Genomic DNA, 23288 nt, shown 5'->3' with positions numbered 1-23288 from the left:
TCATATTATACAGCTTTTATATAGAGTAGTGGGGATACTGGATAAAAAAAATTAAGACATAGTACCACAAAAGCCCTCTGTGAAATGGCATAAATCTCTGAAATGTAAAAAAAGATAAGAAAATTCCCTTCCCTTTCTTCTCTCTGGAATGTCCAACAATGTCAATGTTCTTCTCTACAGGGTTGTCATATTCAGCTGAATTGAACTTTAAGATGAACTTTTATTACATTTACTTTTGAAATTGGTTGTGTAGAGTTTAAGAAGTCACAAAATGTAGAGAAATAACATAGTAGAACATTGAAAATATTTTTTAAAATACACTGAAAATCATAGTATATTCAGTTATCAAAAATAGTTATGTTTCTTTTCTTGTTTTACCTTTTTAAAATATGTTTTATTGTTTAAAGTAATATAAATAGTAGTACATATGTCTTATTTTTCCCCCATTGACTTCTCCCAGGCCTCTCCTACCCCCCCCCCTCCGCCAGCACATGCCCTCACCCAGTGTTTTGCGTCCATTGGTTGTGCTTGTATGCATGCATACAAGTGCTTTGGTTGATATCTTACCCTCCCTCCCCTGCCTTCCCACTGTAGTTTGATAGTCTGTTCAATGCTTTTTTTTGCCTCTGTATCTATTTTTGTTCATCAGTTTATAATGTTTTTCATATTCCACAAATGAGTGAGATCGTGTGGTATTTATCTTTCACTGACTGGCTTATTTTAATTCAATGGAAATATTGAGCATGATTAGAAAATAAGTTTCTAGGGCCTCGGAAATTAAATATTAATGTTGATATTTTATAAAACAATTTAGGCTTATAGCTTTCTTTATTTATAGAATAAAGAGATAACTTATACAGAGTAAAACTTACTCTTTGGATCCTTATGGGAATTATTATGCATCTTGTCAGCATCATCATCACCATTGTGGTTGTGATATTGTAATATAGTTTTTGTAAGATGTCACCTTGGGGGAAACTGGGTGAAGGGTAAACAGGATCTCTGTAGCATTTCATATAACTGCAGTAAATTTGCAGTAGTCTCAAAATATACAGTTTAAGAAAAATTATACTTATCACTAGAATTTGCTCAGCAATGAACTGAACATTTATTTTTACAATATTAATGGTCAGCTACAAGATTTAAAATATATATATATATATATATATATATATATATATATATATATATATATATATATATATATTAATCCGTGGTTTTTCCAAGTCACTAATTTGAAATAAAAATAAAATATAGAAATCAGTTAAATAAAGGGGTTTTTTTTGGTGGTGGGGGCCATGGATCAGTATATTTGTGTGACCATAAGACTGCTTACTGAGACTTTAAATTTTAAAAGCACACCCAGAACAGCTGAAACCGGTTTGGCTCAGTGGATAGAGCGTCAGCCTGCGGACTGAAAGGTCTTGGGTTCGATTCCAGTCAAGGGCATGTACAATGGTTGCGGGTGCATCCCCAGTAGGGGGTGTGCAGGAGGCAGCTGGTTGATGTTTCTCTCTCATCAAAGTTTCTAGCTCTCTATCCCTCTTCCTTCCTCTCTGTGGAAAATCAATAAAAATATATTAAAAATAAAAGCACATCCAGAACAAAACAATTTAATGAATATGTACTAAGGAAATCTCAGTGATTAATTTGAGTAAATACCAAAGAGGTGGGATTGCTTCATCATGTGGTAAGTTTAAGTTTCCCTTAAGGAGAAACCTCCAAAATGTTTTTCCAATGTGCCTATACCATTTTGCATACCGACTAGCAATGTATGAGAGCTCCAGTTGCTTTGTATCCATCTATTATTGTTACTGCCAGCATTTTTTATTTTGGCTCTACTAATAGGCATGTAGTAGTATCTCATTGTGGTTTTAACTTGCATTTCCCTAATAACCAATGATATTATCATCTTCTCATGTATTTATTTCTTTATAGACATGTCTGTTCAGATCTTTCTTCCATTTGAAAAATTGTTTTCTTATTATTGAATTTTTGAGTGTTTTAATATACTCTGAGGTACAAGTCATTTATCATATATGTGATTGCAAAGGTTTTCTCCCAATGTATAGATTCTTTTACATTTAGTGAATGGTAACTTTTGAAAAGCAGGCTTTTTTTTTATTTTCGTAAAGTTCTGTTTTCAACATTTCTCTTTTATAAATTGTACTTTTAATGTTGTATCTAAGAAATTCTTTCCGAATCCAAGATCACAAATATTTTATCTTATATTACTTTTGGAAATTTTACAACTTTAAGTTTTACATTTCACAGTTAGTTCTGTGATTCATTTTGAGTTAATGTTTATGTATGGTTTGAGGATGTATTTTTATATCACTATCCTATTGTTCTGGCACCATTAGTTGAAAAGACTGACATTTTTTCATGGAATTGCTGTTAAGTCTTTGTCAGAAGTCAATTTACAATATATAGCCAGTTCCATTATAATGAAACACCTATGATCTTAAAAATTATTGCACTATGCATTATTGCATAATAAAAAGAATACAGCTTATGGCAAAAATGGGGTGAGAGGTTTAGCAGTAATCTAAATAACCAGTGACACGTTCAAGAAATATAGGAAATGAATAAAAATGATAGCTTTGTTTTACATGTTCTAAATCATTAAGATTATATAAATACAACAATAAACATGCTACCTTAACTTGGAAAATCTTTAAATTTGCTTGAAGAGTTAACATAAGAAAGTTTGTAGCTTGTAAAGTAGTGGAGGGTAGATTATCTGGATTTGAGAGTAAAGTGTAGCACTACAAGTCAACAGAATGACTCATACACACATGATGAGCTGAAATAGTTGGTAGATGTTTGAGGTGTGTGTATGTATGTATTTCAATTTGACTTGGATCAGCAAGATACAATTTTTAGTGTTTTATCTAGTCCTTCTTGCAAACAAAATTGCACATGAAATTTGAGATTCAAATTTGTGTTATCCTCAAATTGCTTCCCTATGTATCAATTCCATTAGATAAAATTTGCATTTTTAAAACCAGCATGCTAGCAGAACTGACTGTATGTGTCAGTCTATTCTTGGACACTGTCCTATTCATTTATTTGTATCTATATGTCTAGCTTTTCTTCAATACCATACTGTCTTGATTACTGTAGGTTTATAATAAGTATGGAAGTTAGTTCATGTAAGTCCTTTGATTTTATTATTCTTTTTCAAAATTGTTTGGCTATTCTATTGTCTTTGTCTTTTAATATAAATTTTAAATTCAACTTGATGATTTCTAGAAAATAAATCTTGCTTGGAATTTTATTAAAGTTTAATTGAATCTTTAGATCAGTTTGGGGGAATTGACATCTTTAACAGAATTGATTCTTCCAAACCATACAATACACATAGCATATCTCTCCATATACTTAGATCTACTTTGATTTCTTTCATCAGTGTTTCAAGTTTTCATTGTACAGATCTTGCATATACTTTTTATATTTAGACCTGTGGATTTCAAGTGTGTGTGTGTGTGTGTGTGTGTGTGTGTGTGTGTGTGTGTTGGTGTATTATAAATGGTACTTTTAAAATTTCAACTTTTATTTTTTCATTGCTAATACATAGAAATAAGAATAAATTTTTATGTATTGATACCTTTAGCTCTTTGAAGTCCTTAAACAAAAATAGAAAACACCAAAGCCAAAGCAAAATAAACTTTTTTATATTTTAAATTTTGTTATTATCTCTTTTTGTCTTACATTTTAAAAACTATGACAGCTTTCCATGATATTGGAAAGAGTAAGAGTTCAAAATTGTTGAATGATATTCAAGTATAGCCATGAAAATATATTTTGAGATGATATGTAACTAAGAAATCTTTAAATGCTCTTATTAGTAAATACATCCTATTTTCCATTATTTGTATCATAGCTTAAGAGTAATTACACTTCATCCATGAATAATTTTAAAGTTTAAATACATAATTATGTTTCTTTTGGTATTTTCTATTTTCTGAAGATCTTCAGATATATTTTTTGTGTAACAATGTTATTATAGATTTTGGACTCAGCAAAGAATCAGTAGATCAAGAAAAGAAGGCCTACTCATTTTGTGGTACGGTGGAGTATATGGCTCCTGAAGTAGTAAATAGGAGAGGTCATTCCCAGAGTGCTGATTGGTGGTCATATGGTGTACTTATGGTAAGTAGTGCTATTTAAATATTTTTTGCTAATATAAAATTAATACTGCTTAGAATTTTAATTACGTATCTATCAATTTTTAATACAAATGGAAATATAGAATTTTAATATAAATTTATGAGGTGTCAGGTGAGAATAGGGTTCTAATAATTCATGATTATCATTTAAAAGGTTGTGTTTGGCTAGCTGTTGTACAATATGAATTAGGATTTTGGTGTTCTGATTTCTTTTTTTTTCAATTTAGTAATATTTATTTAACTAATGTTCATATAATTGCAGGTCCTCTATACTTCCTCACTTTGCCCACCTCCACCTGTCTGTGCCTCCCCTCCCTTGGCCTTCATCACCCTATTATCTGGGTCCATGGAGTGTGCATATATATTCTTTAGCTAATCCCTTCACCTTCTTTATCCAGTCACACCCCCCGCCCCTTCTTCTTGGGCACCAGCCAGTCTGTTCCATGTACCTATGATTCTGGTTCCATTTGTTTGTCAGTTTATTTTTTTCAATTCCAGATTATATTTGTCTTTCTCTGACTTTTTATTTTGTTTAGCATAACACTCTCCAGTTTCCTCCATGCTATTGGAAAGAGTAGGAGTTCCTTCTTTTTTAGAGCTTTGTAGCACTTCATTCTGTAAATGTACCACAGCTTTATTATCCACCCAAGTGATGGCACTTGGGCTGTTTCCAGATTTTGGCTATTGTAAACAATGCTGCAATGATCATAGGGGTGCATATATTCTTTCTGCTTGGTGTTTTGATATTCTTAGGATATAATCCCAGAAGTAGGATTGCTGTGTCAAAAAGCAGTTCCATTTTTAATTTCTTGAGGAAACTCCATACTCTTCCACAGTGGCTAAATCAGTTTGCAGTGTGATCAACAATGCACTAGGATTCCTTTTTCTCTATGTCCTTGCCAGTGCTTTTTGTTCTTTGGTTTAATGATAGTGGATACAGAAAACAAACTGGTGGTTGCCTAAGGGGAGGTTACTGGGGCGTGGGTGAAAAGGTGAAGGTGATTAAGAGCTACAAAAAAATAAGTCATTAGTGTGTTATAACACATACAACATAGGGCATGTCAGTAATATCAGAATAACTTTGTACAATGACAGATGTTTACTTTTAAGGTATGAGTGTTTATCATTATGTGATATACTTGAAACTAATTTAAGATTGCATTTCAACTATAATAAAAAATATTAAAACATCTACCAGTTTTTAGATTTCAGAATACTGTTTAGTAATCATATGGCATTTTAATTAATTATCACAAAATTTAATACCTTACTGTATATTTTCTTATACTCAAATTGTTTCAAGCATGTCCCTAGAAAAAAATATAAACCTTTTGGGAAGAGCAATCATGTGCTATACTACTTTTTTATCTCCCTTAATACTTACTACAGTTGGCATCCTGATTAACTAATTTGGTATAAGATTTAGCATGTAACTTGAAGTGTTAATTAGGATCATATATGAATAGCTATTGAATCAGTTTGCTTTTGAAGTTTGATTATACATTTTGCCTATTTATCACTGAATAAAACTCAATATGACACATAAGTATATTAAGTACCCATTTAAAAACCGTCATTTGGGGAAGGCAGTTGTGTGGGAACAGACTGTAAGTGCATTATTTGGCATTTTCCATGACCTAAGAAGGCATACAGTCCAATTAGGAAACAATAGGAGTAGCTAAGTAAATTGCCCAGAAGTACCGTAGGAATTTAGGATAAAATTAATATAAGTTGACATAGGAAAAGTGGAAGAGAGAACTTAAACTAAGCCCTGAAATATGGATAAAATGTAAGTAGATGCATGTCAAGGATAATATTGTTATCATATTAGCAAGGAGAACCAGTTGACTAGAATAGTATTGAAGAATACGTGAGAGTGGAGGAAATGAGGCTATAAACCTTAAGCATTTGCATGCAATTCTCTTTGTGGCAGGAAACTTTTGCAGATTCTTATACAGGGTGGTGATTATAGGAAACATCAATGTTAGGAAGATGAACCTGGACAGAATTATGTAAGTGGATTGTAAATGGAGGAATCTAGAAGTAGGAAAATCAACAAGGTCTCCTTACAAGACAGTGTAAGATTATAGAGTACTAGAGGCCTGGTGCACGAAATTTGTGCATGGGTAAGATCCCTAGGCCTGACCAGCAATCAAGGCCAATCAGATTCTCTGCCTCCCTGCCTCCTCCTCCTCTCACTCCCTCAGAGCCCCACTGCCTCCCCTGGTCGGCTGTCATGTTGTGAGCAACACCCTGGTGCTCAGTGCACATCATAGTGAGTGATTGAACTCCTGGTCTCATGGTCGAACTCCTGAAGGGACAAAGACAGGAAGAGAAAGAGGAAGAGAGATCAAGATCTCTTTGCTGTTCCACTTATTTATTCATTCATTGGTTGATTCTTCTATATGCCCTGACCAGTGATCTAACCAGCAACCTTGGCGTATTGGGACCATGCTCTAATCCACTTAGCTATCTGTCCAGGGCTTGTTTAAAGACATTTCAAATGTTTGGGGATGCAGGACCGGAGCTTGAGAGAGATGATTCTCTTATACCACAATTGCTTTCTTTTTTCTCTGTTTTGACTCCCATTGCTACTACTTCAGTTTTCACTTGAGAACCTTTACTATCAATATGGGAGGGAAAACTGGGGCTTGAGAGAGATTGAGGCTGGATAAGATTTGAGAGTCATAAGGATATAGGAGAGAGTGAATGGATAAGCTAATAATTAAGGTTGTAGCTCATAAAAGAACAGAGGACTGAGGCTAAAGCCATTAGTGAATCTGTTTAAGATTTTAGTATTAGGTATATAAAACATTTTAATGGACTATGATGATCTTCATTTTTAGACAGTATTTTTATAGCATTAATTAATTTTCTAGTTGTCTACATTGTAATTAAATCTCTTAGGGAAAATGTTTCCTTATGATATCTGCAACTGTGTCAGTGTTTTCTTTTTAATTATTTGGGTGTGTGCATGTGTGTGTGTGTGTGTGTGTGTGTGTGTGTGTGTGTGTGTGTAGGTTATTTTTTGTTTGTTTCTATTTTAAGAAATGTGAGGTGAAAGAGATTAATTAAAACATTTTTTTTGTTAATCCTCACCAGAAGATTTTTTTCCATTGCTTTTAGAGACAGTAGAAGGGAGAGGGAGAGGGAGAGGGAGAGGGAGAGGGAGAGGGAGAGGGAGAGGGAGAGGGAGAGGGAGAGGAGGGAGAGGGAGAGAAGGGAGAGGGAGAGAAGGGAGAGGGAGAGGAGGGAGAGGAAGAGGGAGAGGGAGAGGGAGAGGGAGAGGGAGAGGGAGAGGGAGAGGGAGAGGGAGAGGGAGAGATTTGAGAGAAACACATCAATTGGTTATCTTCCAAATGCACCTCAACTGGGCCCAAGGATGGAATCCACAACCTAGGTATGTTCCCTTAACCAAAAATCAAATCCTGGACCCTTTGGTGCATGGGCCGATTCTCTAACCACTAAAAACACCATCCAGGGCAAGAATGGTTAAATCTTTCTTGATCATTTATGAATTTGAAATGGTTTTATGCTTATTTTTACTTTCCTTTGTCAGTTCAGTTGCTTGCTTTAAAAGCATTTCTTTTTCTTTTCTACAATGTGTTTATTTCTAGATTTCTTTGGTAACTTAACCAAATCCAAAATCCAACAAAACTGAAAAAAATTGGTTGGTTTCATTTGCTACAGATCATCTACCAATTGAGTTATATATAGTAGGGTACCAGAATTATATTTCCTTAAGTGCCTAGTTCTTTTACTCCTATTTTGATATACTGTCATGCAGATCCTGTATGATTTGATGATCATATATTACAAGTCTCTGAGTTGTGCTAAATTGTTTGTTTGTTTGTTTATTTCAGTTTGAAATGCTTACTGGTACACTGCCATTTCAAGGTAAAGACAGAAATGAGACCATGAATATGATATTAAAGTAAGTGTAAGCACTACATTATTTTCTTATGTGAAAAATTGCTTGCTTTCATTTTTTTCTTTATTTTATTATTTTTTTCTATCACCGTTTATCTTCCTTATACACTCTTCTACCTCAACCCACCCCACCTACAATCACCACACTGTTGTCAGTGTCCATGAATTTTTCCAGTCTTTTTTTTTCCACTCAATCCCTTCACCCCCTCCAAGCTCCACCCCAAACTGTCAGCCTGCTCTCTATGAATCTGTCCCTATTTTGCTCATTACTGTACTTTGTTCATTAGGTTCCACATATGAGTGAAATCATATGTACTTTTCTTGGTCTGACTGATTTCACAGTATAATGCTCTCTAGGTCCATCCATACTGTCCCAAAAGGTAAAATTTCCTTTTTCTTTTTTTATGACTGAGTAGTATTCCATAGCTGTTTTATCTACTCATCTACTGATGATGAATACTTAAGCTGCTTCCAAATCCTGGCTATTGTAAATAATGCTGCAGTGAACATAGGGGTGCACATATATTTTTTTCAAATTTGTGTTTTGGATTTCTTCAGCTAAATTCCCAAAGTGGAATCAATGGTTCATAAACAGTTCCATTTTTAATTTTTTGAGTTAACTCCATAGATCTTAACACAGTGGTTGCACCAATCTGCATTCACACCAACAGTTCACTAGGGTTTCCTTTTCTCCACATCCTTAGCAACACTTGTTGTTTGTTAATATAGCCACTCAAACAGGCATGACATGATATCTCTTTGGGGTTTTAATTTTCATTTCTCTGATGATCAGTGACATTGAGTATTTTTCATATGTCTATTGGCCATCTGTATGTCCTCTTTGAAAAAGTGCCTATTCGGGTCTTTCACCCATTTTTCTAACTGTATTGTTTGTGTTTTTGGTTTTGCATTTTGTAAGTTCATTATAAATGTTGGATATTAAGGCCTTAGCAGATGTATCAGCAAATAATGTTCTCCTGTTCAGTATGTTGTTGTCTTTTAATCTTGCTGATGGTTTCCTTTTCTGTGCAAAACTTTTTAGTTTGATGTCGTCCCATTTGTTTATTTTTTTCTTTTGTTTCCCTTGCTCAAAGATATAGATCAGAAAAAATATCACTATGAAAAATGTACAAGATTTTACTGCCTGTGTTTTTTTCTAGGATTTTAAGGGTTTCAAGTCTAACATTTAAGTCTTTTAAAAAATTATATATAATTGATTTCAGAGAGGAAGGGAGAAGGAGAGAGAGATAGAAACATCAATGATGAGAGAGAATCACTGATCTGCTGTCTCCTGCACACCCCACACTGGGGACTGAACCTGCAACCCAGGCATATGCCCTGACCAGGAATCTACTATAACTTCCTGGTTTCCTGGTTCATAGGTTGACTACTGGGCTATACCAGCCAGGCTAACATTTAAATCTTTAGTCCATTCTGAGTTTATTCTTGTGTGTGGTGTAATAAAGTGGTGTAGTTTCATTTTTTAACATGTGTCTCTCTAATTTTTCCAGGCAACACTTATTTAATAGACTTAAACCTATTGTATGCTTTTGTCTCATTTGTCAAATATGAATTGATTATAAAGGTGTAGATTTATTTCTGAGCTCTCAATTTTGTTCCATTATTCTATATGACTGTTTTTTATTTCTTCTTCTTTTTTAAAAAAATGTATCTTTATTGTTGAAAGTATTACAGATGTCCCTTTTTCTTCCATTGTTCTCTTCTAGCCTATACCTGTCCCCCACCCCAGACCTTTACCATACTATTGTATGTGTCCATGGGTTATACATATATCCAAATAAGTTTTTTGGTTAATCTCTTCCCACCCACCCACCCCCACCTTCCCTCTGAGATTCAACACTCTGTTCCATGCATTTATGTCTCTGGATTTATTTTGTTCATCAGTTTATTTTGTTCTTTAGATTCCACATATGAGTTCATGTGACATATTTCTGTTTTTATGTCAGTACCATGCTATTTTGATTACTTTGGCCTTGTAATATAGTTGATATCAGGTAGTATATTCATCCAACTTTGTTCTTCTTTCTCAAGATCACTGAGAAAGTGTGGCTAGTTTTTAATGAAATTTTCTAAAATCTTCTTTTCCAGAGCAAAGCTTGGAATGCCTCAGTTTCTTAGTGCTGAAGCACAAAGTCTTTTAAGGATGTTATTCAAAAGGAATCCAGCAAATAGATTGGGTATTGTTTATTTTCTTAGCTTTTGTATCAATATACTGCAGGCTTTGAGATGATAATTATAACTTTATGTTTTCTGGCTTAAGATCTTTTACTGCTGCTATATATTTATACCTAGAACTTTGCATTTTATATGTGCAATGATTCCAGTAAATTCTGTATGTATATGATTTAAAAATGGAGTGGCCTAGTTATTCAATATTTCTGTTTAATATAATTATATATATTGTATGCATTTCTTTTTTTGAAATAGTTCACAGAATTGTATAGTAGGTAATCCTTTTTTATATTTGAAGATAATTGTTTTGTCCTTCCAATAATATTAAATGTAAATATTATGTTTCCATAACTTATTACTTGGCCACTTTCAGGTAACCTTATCCTGGACCCAGATGTAATTCTTTCATATATCCTATTTATGACCTTATGTTAAAATTTCAATGTCACTTTATTATGTTGTTTTATATTTGTCTATAGATATGAGGTCATAGGCTCAACTATGAAGAAAATGTACTTAAATTTAAAGTTGTATTAAATATGATTTTGATTCAATTTGGAAGGCATTTCAATATTTTATTTTATTCTATGTGCTTCAATTTGAATATTTTTCATATTAAATTGAAAGAAGCAATTATAATAAAATATCATATGAGATGTCTTAAACCTTTCACTACAAGGAATCTATAAAATGTGTGTAGTGCTCTTTATAGATCACAGCTTAAAAGCCAGGTGTAAAGATTCTTAAAAATTACATCAGTAAAAAAAAGTCTTTCTGTTTTTATAGGTTCAGAAGGAGTTGAGGAAATCAAAAGACATCATTTTTTTGCAAATATTGACTGGAATGTAAGTTCACTAGAAAGCTTGTTACTGAGTAACTTCATTATGAGCAAAAGCTGAAAAGTAAATTGTAATATATTGACTTTGCTGGTTAACTAAATTCATTTGTTTTACTAGTATGGGATTATTTTTATTGGGGCAACATTGATTAATAACGTAAGTTTCAAGTATACAACATTATAATTTGATTTTATACACTATTGCATTCGCACCATCAAAAGTCTAGTTTCCATCTGTCACCATATAATTAAACCCCTTTACCCATTTCCCCCTCCACCCACTTCCCTTCTGGTTAACCACTAATCTATTATCTGTATGTATGAACTTGTTGTTTTGTTTATTCATGTTTTTTAATATTTCACTTATGAATGAAATCATAAGGTTTTGTCCTTTACCACCTGACTTGTTTCATTTAGTATAACCCTCAAGATCCATCTGTGTTGTTCCAAATTCATCCACACATCTTATAGTTCAAAGTAATTGCTATGATATGCTACCGCTTTAAATAAAATTACCTGGAAGCAGTAAATGTGTGGATGATATTTAGTAAGTTTTTGTTTCTCATTTATTATTTAACTGTTAAGTATGGGTAACATTCTCCCCTGTTCTAGGTTGGAGAATGTAGAGGAGGAAGAGAAAGAGGAAAATGGATGAATGATACAGCAGTTCTTTTTTTTGTAATATATTTTATTGATTTTACACAGAGAGGAATTGAGAGGGACAGAGAGTTAGAAATGTCGATGAGAGAGAAACATCGACCAGCTGCCTCTTACACACCCCCCACTGGGGATGTGCCCGCAACCAAGGTACATGCCCTTGACCGGAATCGAACCTGGGACCCTTCAGTCCCCAGGCCAACGCTCTATCCACTGAGCCAAACCGGTCCCGGCGATACAGCAGTTCTTATTAAAAAATAATTCTAAAGAATTTAAGATGTTTTTTTTTAAATTTCAAGTGGTTCTCTGTCATGTGTTAGGACAGATTTATTAATGAGTGAATGTTTTTGTACAGATATTTCACTAATATTTGAGAGAACATGAAAATAGAAACATGCAAATTTCCATTAAGTATAATAAATTTTTAAGTTGCAATTCTTAGACTAATAAACTTTTCTTAGAAAAACCCATTTTTATTGTCTGTTTAGCACATTGCTTTATGTATTTTATGTACTATGAATAATGATAGGTAATTTTTTTTCTTTTCTAATTCTATTATTGGTATTGAAATTTTTTTCAAAAGAAAACAATCTCTTAAATTCTAGGGCAGGGGTCCTCAAACTTTTTAAAGTGGGGGCCAGATCACGGTCCCTCAGAGAGCTGGAGGGCCGGACTATATGAACTACTAATTCCTACTGTAACACCTCGGCTGCTCTCACTGCCCAAAAAACCTGGCGGGCCGGATCAGACTCCTCTGCGGGCCGCATGTGGCCCGCGGGCCGTAGTTTGAAGACCCCTGTTCTAGGGCATATGCAGACAGCCACTATTAAATGATTAAATCATCATAACATATGGCTTATGGAACATGGTTTAGAAGGCTATTTTTATTTTTGGTGGTAGTCATTAGTATTAATACTCTAAATCGCCAGTCAAATAACATAGTACATGTGAGTTCCCTTTTATATATTTGTTGCATCCTCTTTTGGTGTCTTGTAACCCCTTGTAATTTTTTTTAATGCTTTTCTACTCTTCCTTTTCCCCATACCTAGAGAAATTGGAAATTTTTATTTTCCATCATTCTTTATTTTTCATTTGTATTGTATTCATAGGGGACGAGAGAGGGAGAGTTAGAAACATCAATGATTAGAGAGAATTATTGATTGACTGCCTCGTGCACACCCCCTACTGGACATCAAACCAGCAACCCAGACGTGTTCTTAATGGGAATGGAAGGGAGACCTCCTGATCTATAGGTTGATGCTCAATCATTGAACAACACCAGCCAGGCTCCATCATTTTTATATCTAAACAGTTTATATTTCTTGGTCTTAATTTAAATTTAAAAAAAACAGTGGCATGTTTATGTAAATATAAAGGAAAATTGTGGACATAAGAGAAATGAAAGTGTGAGAGATCCCCTTGGCCTCTCCCAGTGAAATTACAACAAGTAAACCAATTATAATTCAACAAAGAATTCCCTGCTCAATACAGAGGCACACTTGAGAGATATACACATAGAAACATCTAAAGGTGGACAACCGATAATAAACTGGGATATGAGAAGGGAGGAAAGCAAAGATACAGCCCTGCAGCTTGGAGCTTGCAGCGCATCTGGGAGAAGAAAGGGACCTAGCTGTTCCAGGCGCTGCCAGTGGCCTGAAGGAACAAAGAATTGCTGGGTGCAGTCCGACAGGCAGAGGAGGGAGCAGGTACCTAACAAAGCAAGGGGTTCTGTTCTGTAACTCTCTAATGTTGGGCAGGGCAGTAGTGTTTTTGACAAAAAATAGAACCACAGAGCACTGTGGCCATTCGGATTCCCTAAATTCTCCCCTTGCTCTTGGATTTGGGTCAAGGATCACATTATCTGTAAACCAAGATCTATTTCAGTAGAACTGCTGATTCCCTCTGTAATGATCCCCATGTTGGGTGCTTGGAACAGGACCCCAGGGGATCAGGGTTTGCCATTATGTTGAGGACAAAACAAACCCCACCCTCCAAGCTGTGCAGCTGTACAGTCTGAAGGAAGCCCTGTGTCAAAACTAGGAGATCACAGAGCTAAAACATCTTATAGTTCAGCACAATCTACTGGAAAATAGTAGAAAATCCTCTTCAGATGAAGCTATTGTCCACCATTAAAATGGACAGATATAAATGTCTAGGCAAAGAGAACAGCAAAGACCATGAATAATCATTGTAACAAGGATGATCAGAAAGAAAATGAAAAATCTCCAGAAAGCAAGCTAAGACACATAGAAATATGTGATATAAATGACAGATTTCAAGATTGCAGTTCAGAAAATACTCAATAGGATGTGAGGAAGTAGACAGGCAGTTCAATGCACTCAGAAAACATATCAATAAACAAATCAAGTACTTCACCAATGGGATTGAAACTTTGAAAAAGAACCAATGAAAAATCATGGAAATGAAGCACTAATTAATAAGTTTAAGAGTGAACTACTAAGCATAAAAAACAGAGCTAAGCTGATGGAGGAAATAATTAGTGATATTGAAGAGAAGAATGTAGAAATGATGCATAGGGAAGAAAAGAGAGACCTAAGCATTAAAAAGAAAAAAAAATGAAAGGGGTCTACAGGAACTATCTGACACTATCAGAAAAAGCAATCCTATCTACTAAAAGAGTAATATGCAAATTAACCACCACTCTGCTATACCAACAAGCCATGTCCACCAACCAATCAGAGAGAGTATGCAAATTAACTCAACTAAGATGGCTGTGGCCACAGAGAAAGCAGGGGGGAGTCTTGCTTTTCCCAGGCAATGGAGGAAGCCAAGCTTTCCTCACACCCTGGCCGGCCCAGGCCTCCACTTAAGGCTACAAAGTTTTAATTAGAGAAGGTAAATAAATCCCCTGCCACCACATAGAGAGCAGAAGGCTTGGCGTGGCTCCAGTCTACCAAGTTTCAGTTGTAGAAGATAAATAAATCCCAGATACCAGGGCCTCTGCTTGGGTCTCTGCGGGGAGGGGGGGGATGGCCAGCCTGCAAACTACCACAGGCCCCTCACCTAGGCTGCACCATGCCCTAAGGCAGGGGTCCTCAAACTTTTTAAAGTGGGGGCCAGATCACGGTCCCTCAGAGAGCTGGAGGGCCAGACTATATGAACTACTAATTCCTACTGTAACACCTCGGCTGCGCTCACTGCCCAAAAAACCTGGCGGGCCGGATCAGACTCCTCTGCGGGCCGCATGTGGCCCGCGGGCCGTAGTTTGAAGACCCCTGCCCTAAGGGAACCCCCACCCTGATCCAGGATACCCTTCAGGGCAAACCAGCTGGCCCCCACCTGTGCACCAGGCCTCTATCCTATCTAATAAAAGAGTAATATGCAGATTGACCATCACTCCAACACACAAGATGGCTGCCCCCATGTGGTCAAAGATACTGCCCCCATGTGGACACAAGATGGCCACCACATGATGATCAGCAGAGGAGGGTAGTTGGCAGGGACCAGGACTGCAAGGGATGGCAGTTGTGGGTGATCAGGCCAGCAGGGGAGGGCTGTTAGGGTTGACCAGGCAGGCAGATGATGGAAGTTGGGGGCAAACAGGCTGGCAGGGGAGCAGTTAGACATAAATTAGGCTGGCAGGGGAGTGGTTAGGGGGTGATCAGGCTGGCAGGCAGAAGTGGTTAGGGGCAATCAGGAAGGCAGTCAGGCGAGCAGTTGGGAGCCAGCAGTCCTGGATTGTGAGAGGGATGTCCCTAATTGTAGATGGTGAAGACTGGGCTGAGGGACACCCCCCATGCACAAATTTTGTGCACTAGGCCTCTAGTATTAGAATAATAGGCATTCCAGTGGAGGAAGAGAGAGAGGTGGCAACAATGGAGAGTCTATTCAAACAAATAGTGGGTGATAACTTCCCAAATCTATGGAAAGAACTAGCTCCTTGATTCCAAGAAGTAAACAGAGCACCCAGTTACCTCAATCCAAAGAGGTTTTCTCCAGCGCTCTTCATATTAAAACTGTCAAAAATTAATGACCAAGGAAAAATTCTCAAAGCAGCCAGTGAAAAGAAGGAAGGGACTTACAAAGAAAAACCCATCAGAATTTCATCAGACTTCTCAGCAGAAACTATACAAGCCAAAAGAGTATGGAAGCAAATAGGCACACGTCAGAAAAAGTGAAATTACTAGCCACAAATAATATATCCAGCAAAATTATTTTTTTAATATGAAGGAGAAATAAAGATGTTCCAGACATACAGAAGTTGAGGAATTTTATCACCAGAAAACAGCCATTGCAGGAAATGTTCAAGGGCTTTATTCTACCTAAAACAACAAAGATAAGGTCACAACACTATGAATAAGATCACCAAAAACTTACAGAATAAACAGGCATAGTTTGTGAGAACAAAAACATAAAAGGGGAAAGGGTGAAAGTCTAAGCTGTCATAGGAACAAGAAGATGAGATGCACTTAAAAAAATAAACTAAGGTATATATAAAACTTTATTTTTTAGAAACCTAATGGTAACCACACACAAAGTTCCCAAAACAGGACAGAGCTTTAAAAAAATTGGAAACAGCGGAAAGAAGTATGAAATACCACCAAACAAAAACACACAGATAGAAACAAATTTTAAAAAATGAGGCAGAAAGCTAACCAGAAAACAAAAGAAAAAATGGCTGTTGGACATTCTCATTTGTCAGTAATTATCTTTAAGGTAAAATAAATGGTATAAATTCACCAAGAAAAAGGCACAGAATAGCAGAGTGAATAAATAAAACACAACCATATGATTCCTATAATAGACACATCTAAGCTGCAAAATAAAAGGGTGGAAAGTGATTCTGCAAGCAAATCTACAGAAAAGCAGTTATAGCATTACGTATATATGGCAAAATCGATTTTCAAGATAACAAGGGACAAAGGTGGACAATTTATAATGATAAAGGGAGCACTACGTCAAGAAAAAATAACATTTATTAACATATATACACCCAACCAAGGACCACCAAAATATATAAAACAAACTACTCTCAGAACTAAGTGGAAAAAACAGATGAAAACACAATCATAGGTAAGGACATTAACATTCCATTGATACCTCTAGACTAGGGGTGTCGAACTCAATCAGAGAAGGGGCCAAAATCTAAAATCCAGCCTAAATCGCGGGCCGAATGGTTTACTGAACAGTCATAAACTGACAATGTCATAAACTGACAGCGGAGTGCAGTGATGACAGCGCGGTGCGGGCCACATTGCAAGGCCTGGCGGGCTGGATTTGGCCCGCGGGCCTTGTGTTTGACACATGTGCTCTAGACAGATCAACCAAACAGAAAATCAATAAAGAAATATTGGCATTAAATGAAACACTAGACCAAATAGACATAGTTGACATTTACTCCACCTTTCATCTCAGGACATCAGATATACATTCCTATGTGCACGTGGAACATTCTCAAGAATAGACCATATGTTGGGTCACAAAACTAGAATCAACAAATTCAAGAGGATTGAAATCATACTAAGCATATTCTTTAATTATGATGCCCTGAAATTAGAAATCAACTGCAAAAAGGAAATAAAGAACCCCCCAAATGTGAGGATATTAAACAACATACTACTAAAAAAAAAAAAAATAACTGGATCATAGAAGAAATAAAGGATGAAATAAAAAGATATATAAATAAAAATGAGCCGAAACCGGTTTGGCTCAGTGGTAGAGCATCGGTCTGCGGACTGAAAGGTCCCAGGTTCAATTCCGGCCAAGGGCATATACATTGGTTGCGGGCACATCCCCGGTAGGGGGTGTGCAAGAGGCAGCTGGTCGATGTTTCTCTCTCATCGATGTTTTTAGCTCTCTATCTCTCTCCCTTCCTCTCTGTAAGAAAATCAATAAAATATATTTTTAAAATAAATAAATAAATAAATAAATAAATAAATAAAAATGAGAATGAGAATACAACATATCAAAAAATTCCAGGATGCAGCGAAAGCAATAACAAGAAAGATTATATTATTACAGGCCTATCTCAAGAAACAAGAGAAATCTCAAGTAAATAATCTAACATCACAGCTTAAAGAACTAGCAAAAGAAGAACAAAAGCAACCTAAAGTCAGCAGAAGTAAAGGAATAATAAAAATTCCAACAGTATAGAGAAAAGAAAGACTGTACAAAAATTAATAAACAAAGAACTATCTGGTTCTTTGGAAAGACTAATAAAATTAACAAACCCTGGCTAGCCTTGACAAGGCAAAAAAAGTAAAAGACCCATATAAACAAAGTCAGAAGTGAGAGAGAAATCAACACAGACATCACAGATATAAAAAGGATCATACTAGAATATTATGAAAGAGTATATGCCACTAAATTAAATAATCTTGAAGAAATGGATAAGTTCCTAGAAATATATAACCTTAGACCTAATCATGAAAAACTGAAAAATCTAAATAGACCAATCGGCAGTGCGAAAATTGAAACAACCATAAAAAACTATCAAAAACAAAAGTCCAGAACCAAATAGTTTCAGCAATGAATTCTACCAAACATTCAAAGATTTAAAACCTATCCTCAAATTCTTCCCAAAAATTAAAGAGTAGGCAATACTTCCTAACACATTCTATGAGAACAATATAATCCTGATACTGAAACCTGGTAAAGATAACACAAAAAAAGAAAACTACAGACCAGTATCTCTAATGAATACAGATGCAAAAATCCTAAACAAAGTACTATTAAATCAAATATAACAGTACATGAAAAAATAATATGATCAACTAGGGTTCATGCGAAGGGCACAAAAATGGTTCAACATATGCAAATAAGTCAATGTACTAAACCACATTAAAAAAAGGAAAGATAAAACTCATATGATTTTATCAAGAGATTCAAAATAAGCATTTGATAATTACAACATTCATTTATGATTAAAACACTCAATAAAATTGGAATAGAAAGAAACTACCTCAACATAATATAATAAAGGACATATGTGACAAACCCTCAGCTAATACCATACTCAATGCTGAAAAAGTGAAGGCTTTTTCCCTAAGACCAGGAAAAAGACAAGGATATCCACTGCCATCACTCTTATTTAACAAAGTGCTGAATGTCCTAGCCACAACAATAAGGCAAGAGAAAGAAATAAAAGGTATTCAAATAGGGAAGAAGTAAAACTCACTTTTGCAGACATGAAGTATATAGAAATCTCTAAAGACTCTATACCAAAAAATGATTAGAAATAATAAACAAATAGAGTCAAATTGCAGGATACAAAATCACTGTGAAAAAATCCATTGCCTTACTATATACTAATAACAAAACTTCAGAAAAAGGTAATAAAAAATAATTTATTTTGAAATTGCAAAGGAACTCACTACAGACTGATTCATGTGCCTCTCAGCATAACCATTATGGCTTGTTGCAGTTTAGGTTCTTACAAGGGTATTTCTTGGATCACATGATCTCACACATTTAGAGGAAATAATGAACAACACAAACAGACCCAGAGAAAGAGAACCAGCGATCAGACTCTCAAACCTCAGAGGGAAAGTAAGGGAGGATGGGGGTAAGGGGAAGAGATCAACCAAAAGAAAAAAAAATTCTTAAGAATAAACTTAAGAGTGTGAAAGACCTACATACTAAAAATTTCAAAGCATGATTAAAAGAGATTGAAAAAAAATACAACAAATTGGAAAATAAGCCTTGTTCATGGATTGGATGAACCAACATAGTTCATCCCATACTTCCCAAAGCAATATACCGATTTAATGCAACCCCCATCAAAACACCAATGTCAGTTTTTAAAGACATAGGACAAGAAATCATCAGACCACAAAAGACCTTGAATAGACAAAACAGTACGGAGTAAAAACAAAGTTGGAGATATTATGCTACCTGTCTTCAAATTATACTACAGAGCTACAATAATAAAAACAGCATGGTATTGACAGAAAATAGACAAACAGATCAATAGAACAGAATAAACAGTCCAGCTACAAATAAACATGTATATGGACAGATAATTTTCTACAAAGGAGCCAGAAACACTCAATGGAGTAAATAAATGGTGCTACGAAAACTGGCAAGACACATGCAAATGATTGAAACTGGATTGCATTTTGTCCCCATGTACTAAAATTAATTAAAAATTGATCAAAGGCCAAAACTGGTTTGACTCAGTGGATAGAGTGTTGGCCTGCTGACTGAAGGGTCCCATGTTCGATTCCAGTCAAGGGCATATACCTTGGTTGCTGGCACATCCCCAGTGGGGGGTGTGCAGGAGGCAGCTGATTGATGTTTCTCTCTCATCGATGTTTCTATCACTCTATCCCTCTCACTTCCTCTCTGTAAAAAAAAAAAACACAACAATAAAATAAAATAAAATAAAATAAAATAAAATAAAATAAAATAAAATAAAATAAAATAAAATAAAATAAAATGGATTAAAGACCTATAAGATCTGAGACAATAAGATACATCAAAGAAAATTTAGGTACCAAATTTGTGGACCTGGGTTTTAAAGAACATTTTTATGAACTTGGCACAAAAGACAAGGAAAGTAAAGACAACAATAAATGAATGGGGCTGTATCAAACTAAAAAGCTACTGCATAGAAAAAAAATAAAGAAAAAATAACTGACAACAACAAAACAAACAGGCAGCCAACCAGATAGGTCTTATCATATCCTATTATAAGATATAATATGATACTTGCAAATAGTAGCTCCGACAAGGGTTTAATTTATTTTTATTTTCTTTCTTTAAAAAATATATTGATTTTTTTTTTTACAGAGAGGAAGGGAGAGAAATACAGAGTTAGAAACACTGATGAGAGAGAAGCATCTACCAGCTGCCTCTTGCAAGGGTTTAATTTCTAAAACATATAAAGAACTCATAAGACTCAACACCAAATAAACAACCCAATCAAAAAGTGAGCAGAGCAGCTATAAAAACACATCTCCCAAGAAGACATACAAACAGCCAATAGACATATAAAAGATGTTCAATCTGGCTGGAAATTAGGAAAATACAAATCAAAGCTACAATGGGATACCACTTCACACCTGTTTGAGTGGCCATTATATATAAGACAAGCAATAACAAGTGTTGGAGAGGTTGTGGAGAAAAGTGAACTCTCATTCACTTCTGGTGGGAATGTAACCTGGTACATTCACTATGGAAAGCAGTCTGGTGATAGATAGTGTATCTAATACTTTTCCTTTTCCCTTTTAAAAAGATTTGATTCCATCTCTCATCTCACCAGAGCTTGTTTCAAACCATTCTTTTTTATTTATTTAATAAATCTTTATTGTTCAGATTATTACAATCGTTTCTCCTTTTTTCCCCACCATAGCTCCCCTCCACCTGGTTCCCACCCCACTCTCTGCCCTTACCTCTTCCCTGACTGTCCTCATCCATAGGTGTATGATTTTTGTCCAGTCTCTTCCTGCATCCCCCCCCCCCAATATACTTTTTCCCCTGAGAATTTTCACTCCACTCCCATCCTATGACAATGATTCTGTTATATTCACCAGTTTATTCTATTCCTCAGATGTTTAATTCACTAGATTTTTAGGTCCACTTGTTGGCAGATATGTATATGTTGTTTATAATTTTTATCTTTATCTTTTTTTTCTTCTTCCTCTTCTTTAAGAATACCTTTCAGCATTGCACATAATACTGGTTTGGTGGTGATGAAATCCTTTAGCTTTTTCTTGACTGTGAAGCTCTTTATCTGACCTTCAATTCTGAATGATAACTTTGCTTGACAGAGTACTCTTGGTTGTAGGTTCTTGCTATTCATCACTTTGAATATTTCTTGCCACTCCTGTCTGGCCAGCATAGTTTCTGTTGAGAAATCAGCTGACAATCATATGGGTGCTCCGTTGTAGGTAATTAACTGTTTTTCTCTTGCTGCTTTTAAGATTCTCTCTTTGTATTTTGCTCTTGGCATTTTAATTATGATGTGTCTTGGTGTGGTCCTCTTTGGATTCCTTTTGTTTGGGGTTCTGTGTGCTTCCTGGACTTGTAAATCTATTTCTTTCACCAGGTGGGTGACGTTTTCAGTCATTATTTCTTCAAATAGGTTTTCAATATCTTGCTCTCTCTCTCTTCTTCTGGCACTCCCATTATTCTGATGTTGCTATGCTTAAAGTTGTCCCAGAGGCTTCTTACACTATCTTCAATTTTTTTAATTCTTTTTTCTTTTTGTTTTCCTGTTGAGTCTTTTTTGCTTCTTTGTATTTCAAATCTTTGACTTTATTCTTGAATTCCCCTAGTCTGCTGTTGGGTCTCTGTATAATATTTTTTTTTTATTTCAGTCAGTGTATGTTTAATATCTAGTTGGTCCTTTTTCATATCCTCAAGGGTCTTGCTAAATTTATCGGTCTTTTCTAGGAAATTCTTGAAAAACCTCACAACCATAATTTTGAATTCTATATCCAGTCTTTTGTTCTCCTCCATTTCTGTCATTTGTGATCTGTTTCTTTGTCTCTGCATTTTCACTGTTTCCTTGAGTTGGTAGGGTAGCTTTATTTGCTAAGTTTCCTATATGGCCCAATAGGTTAGCCTCCCCAGTTACCTGAAGTGGACACTCTTGTTGCACCCCTTTGTGGACTGCGTGTACAGCCTTGTTGTAGTTAAATCTTGATGATTGTTAGTATCACTGGGAGAAATTGACCTCCAGGTCAATTGGCTATCAGTATCAGCTTGGTCTATGCCAGGAGACCTTCTGTGCTGGAGACAGCCTTATAGGACCAGACTTGCAAAATTGGAAAAGCCTCTGTGCTCAGCTTGGATGGGGCAGAGTCTCAGGGCTGAGCATAGAGTATTGGCTTCTGGTCAGCCCTGCCCTTGCACACGCGCCTCCAGACCTCTGCCTTCTGCGGCTCCCCTGAGTTTCTGGCTTGCAGTCCAGATTCCTCCCGTAAGAGCAAGGGCTCACCCGAAACTTGGGTTCAGTGAAATCAGAACTGGGTTACAGTGCAGTCAGGAGCTTCTGACTCTTTTCTGCTAGAGAAAGCCAGTGGCAACATCTGCAGTCAGTCTTCTCTGCATGCACTCATGAGTGCATGCCTCCAGACCCCTGCCCGTCACAGCTCCTCTGAGTCTCTGTGTACCACTCGCTCTGACAGTCCAGACTACCTCCATATGAGCCTGCATCCACAGGGTTTTGGCCGTAACTGGGGTTCAGTCCAGTTGGAACTGGGGTTCAGTGCAGTTGGGGGCTTCCTTCCCCCTCCCACCAGCAAAAGCCAGCCAGGCACTCAGCCGCCCTTCCCCTCTGTGTGCATGTCTCCGTACCTCAGCCCTTTGCCACTCCTCTAATTCTCTGTGAGCTTTTCTCTTTCCTTCTAGTTGTAGAATTTCCACTCAGCCAGCTTTCCTGTGGTTCTGGATGATGTCCGTTCTGTCTTTTAGTTGTAGTTTTGAAATTGTTGTTCGAGGCAGAAGTTTAGGTAATTACCTATGCTGCCATCTTGGTTTCCCCCTCTATGATAGCCATTCTGACAGGTATGAGATGGTATTTCATTGTG

At 36.0% G+C, this 23288-nt stretch overlaps 1 protein-coding gene across 3 annotated transcripts in view; it reads left to right on the top strand.

Moving 5' to 3' along the window:
- Nucleotides 1-23288, top strand: part of RPS6KA6 (ribosomal protein S6 kinase A6) — a 165297-nt gene that overhangs the window by 91245 nt on the left and 50764 nt on the right. For all 3 annotated transcript variants that reach the window (XM_084869561.1, XM_084869563.1, XM_084869562.1), the window contains exons 9-12: nucleotides 4013-4155; nucleotides 8036-8106; nucleotides 10212-10300; nucleotides 11082-11140. In XM_084869561.1, the coding sequence (XP_084725687.1) occupies nucleotides 4013-4155; nucleotides 8036-8106; nucleotides 10212-10300; nucleotides 11082-11140 (362 nt within the window). The remainder of the gene's footprint in view (nucleotides 1-4012; nucleotides 4156-8035; nucleotides 8107-10211; nucleotides 10301-11081; nucleotides 11141-23288) is intronic.

This window comes from Pipistrellus hanaki, assembly GCF_964339955.1.
Source record: "Pipistrellus hanaki genome assembly, chromosome: X".
In the NCBI taxonomy this organism is placed as follows: domain Eukaryota; kingdom Metazoa; phylum Chordata; class Mammalia; order Chiroptera; family Vespertilionidae; genus Pipistrellus; species Pipistrellus hanaki.
The sequence above is the reverse complement of the archived record's forward strand: the minus strand, read 5'-3'. Positions and strand labels throughout refer to the sequence as shown.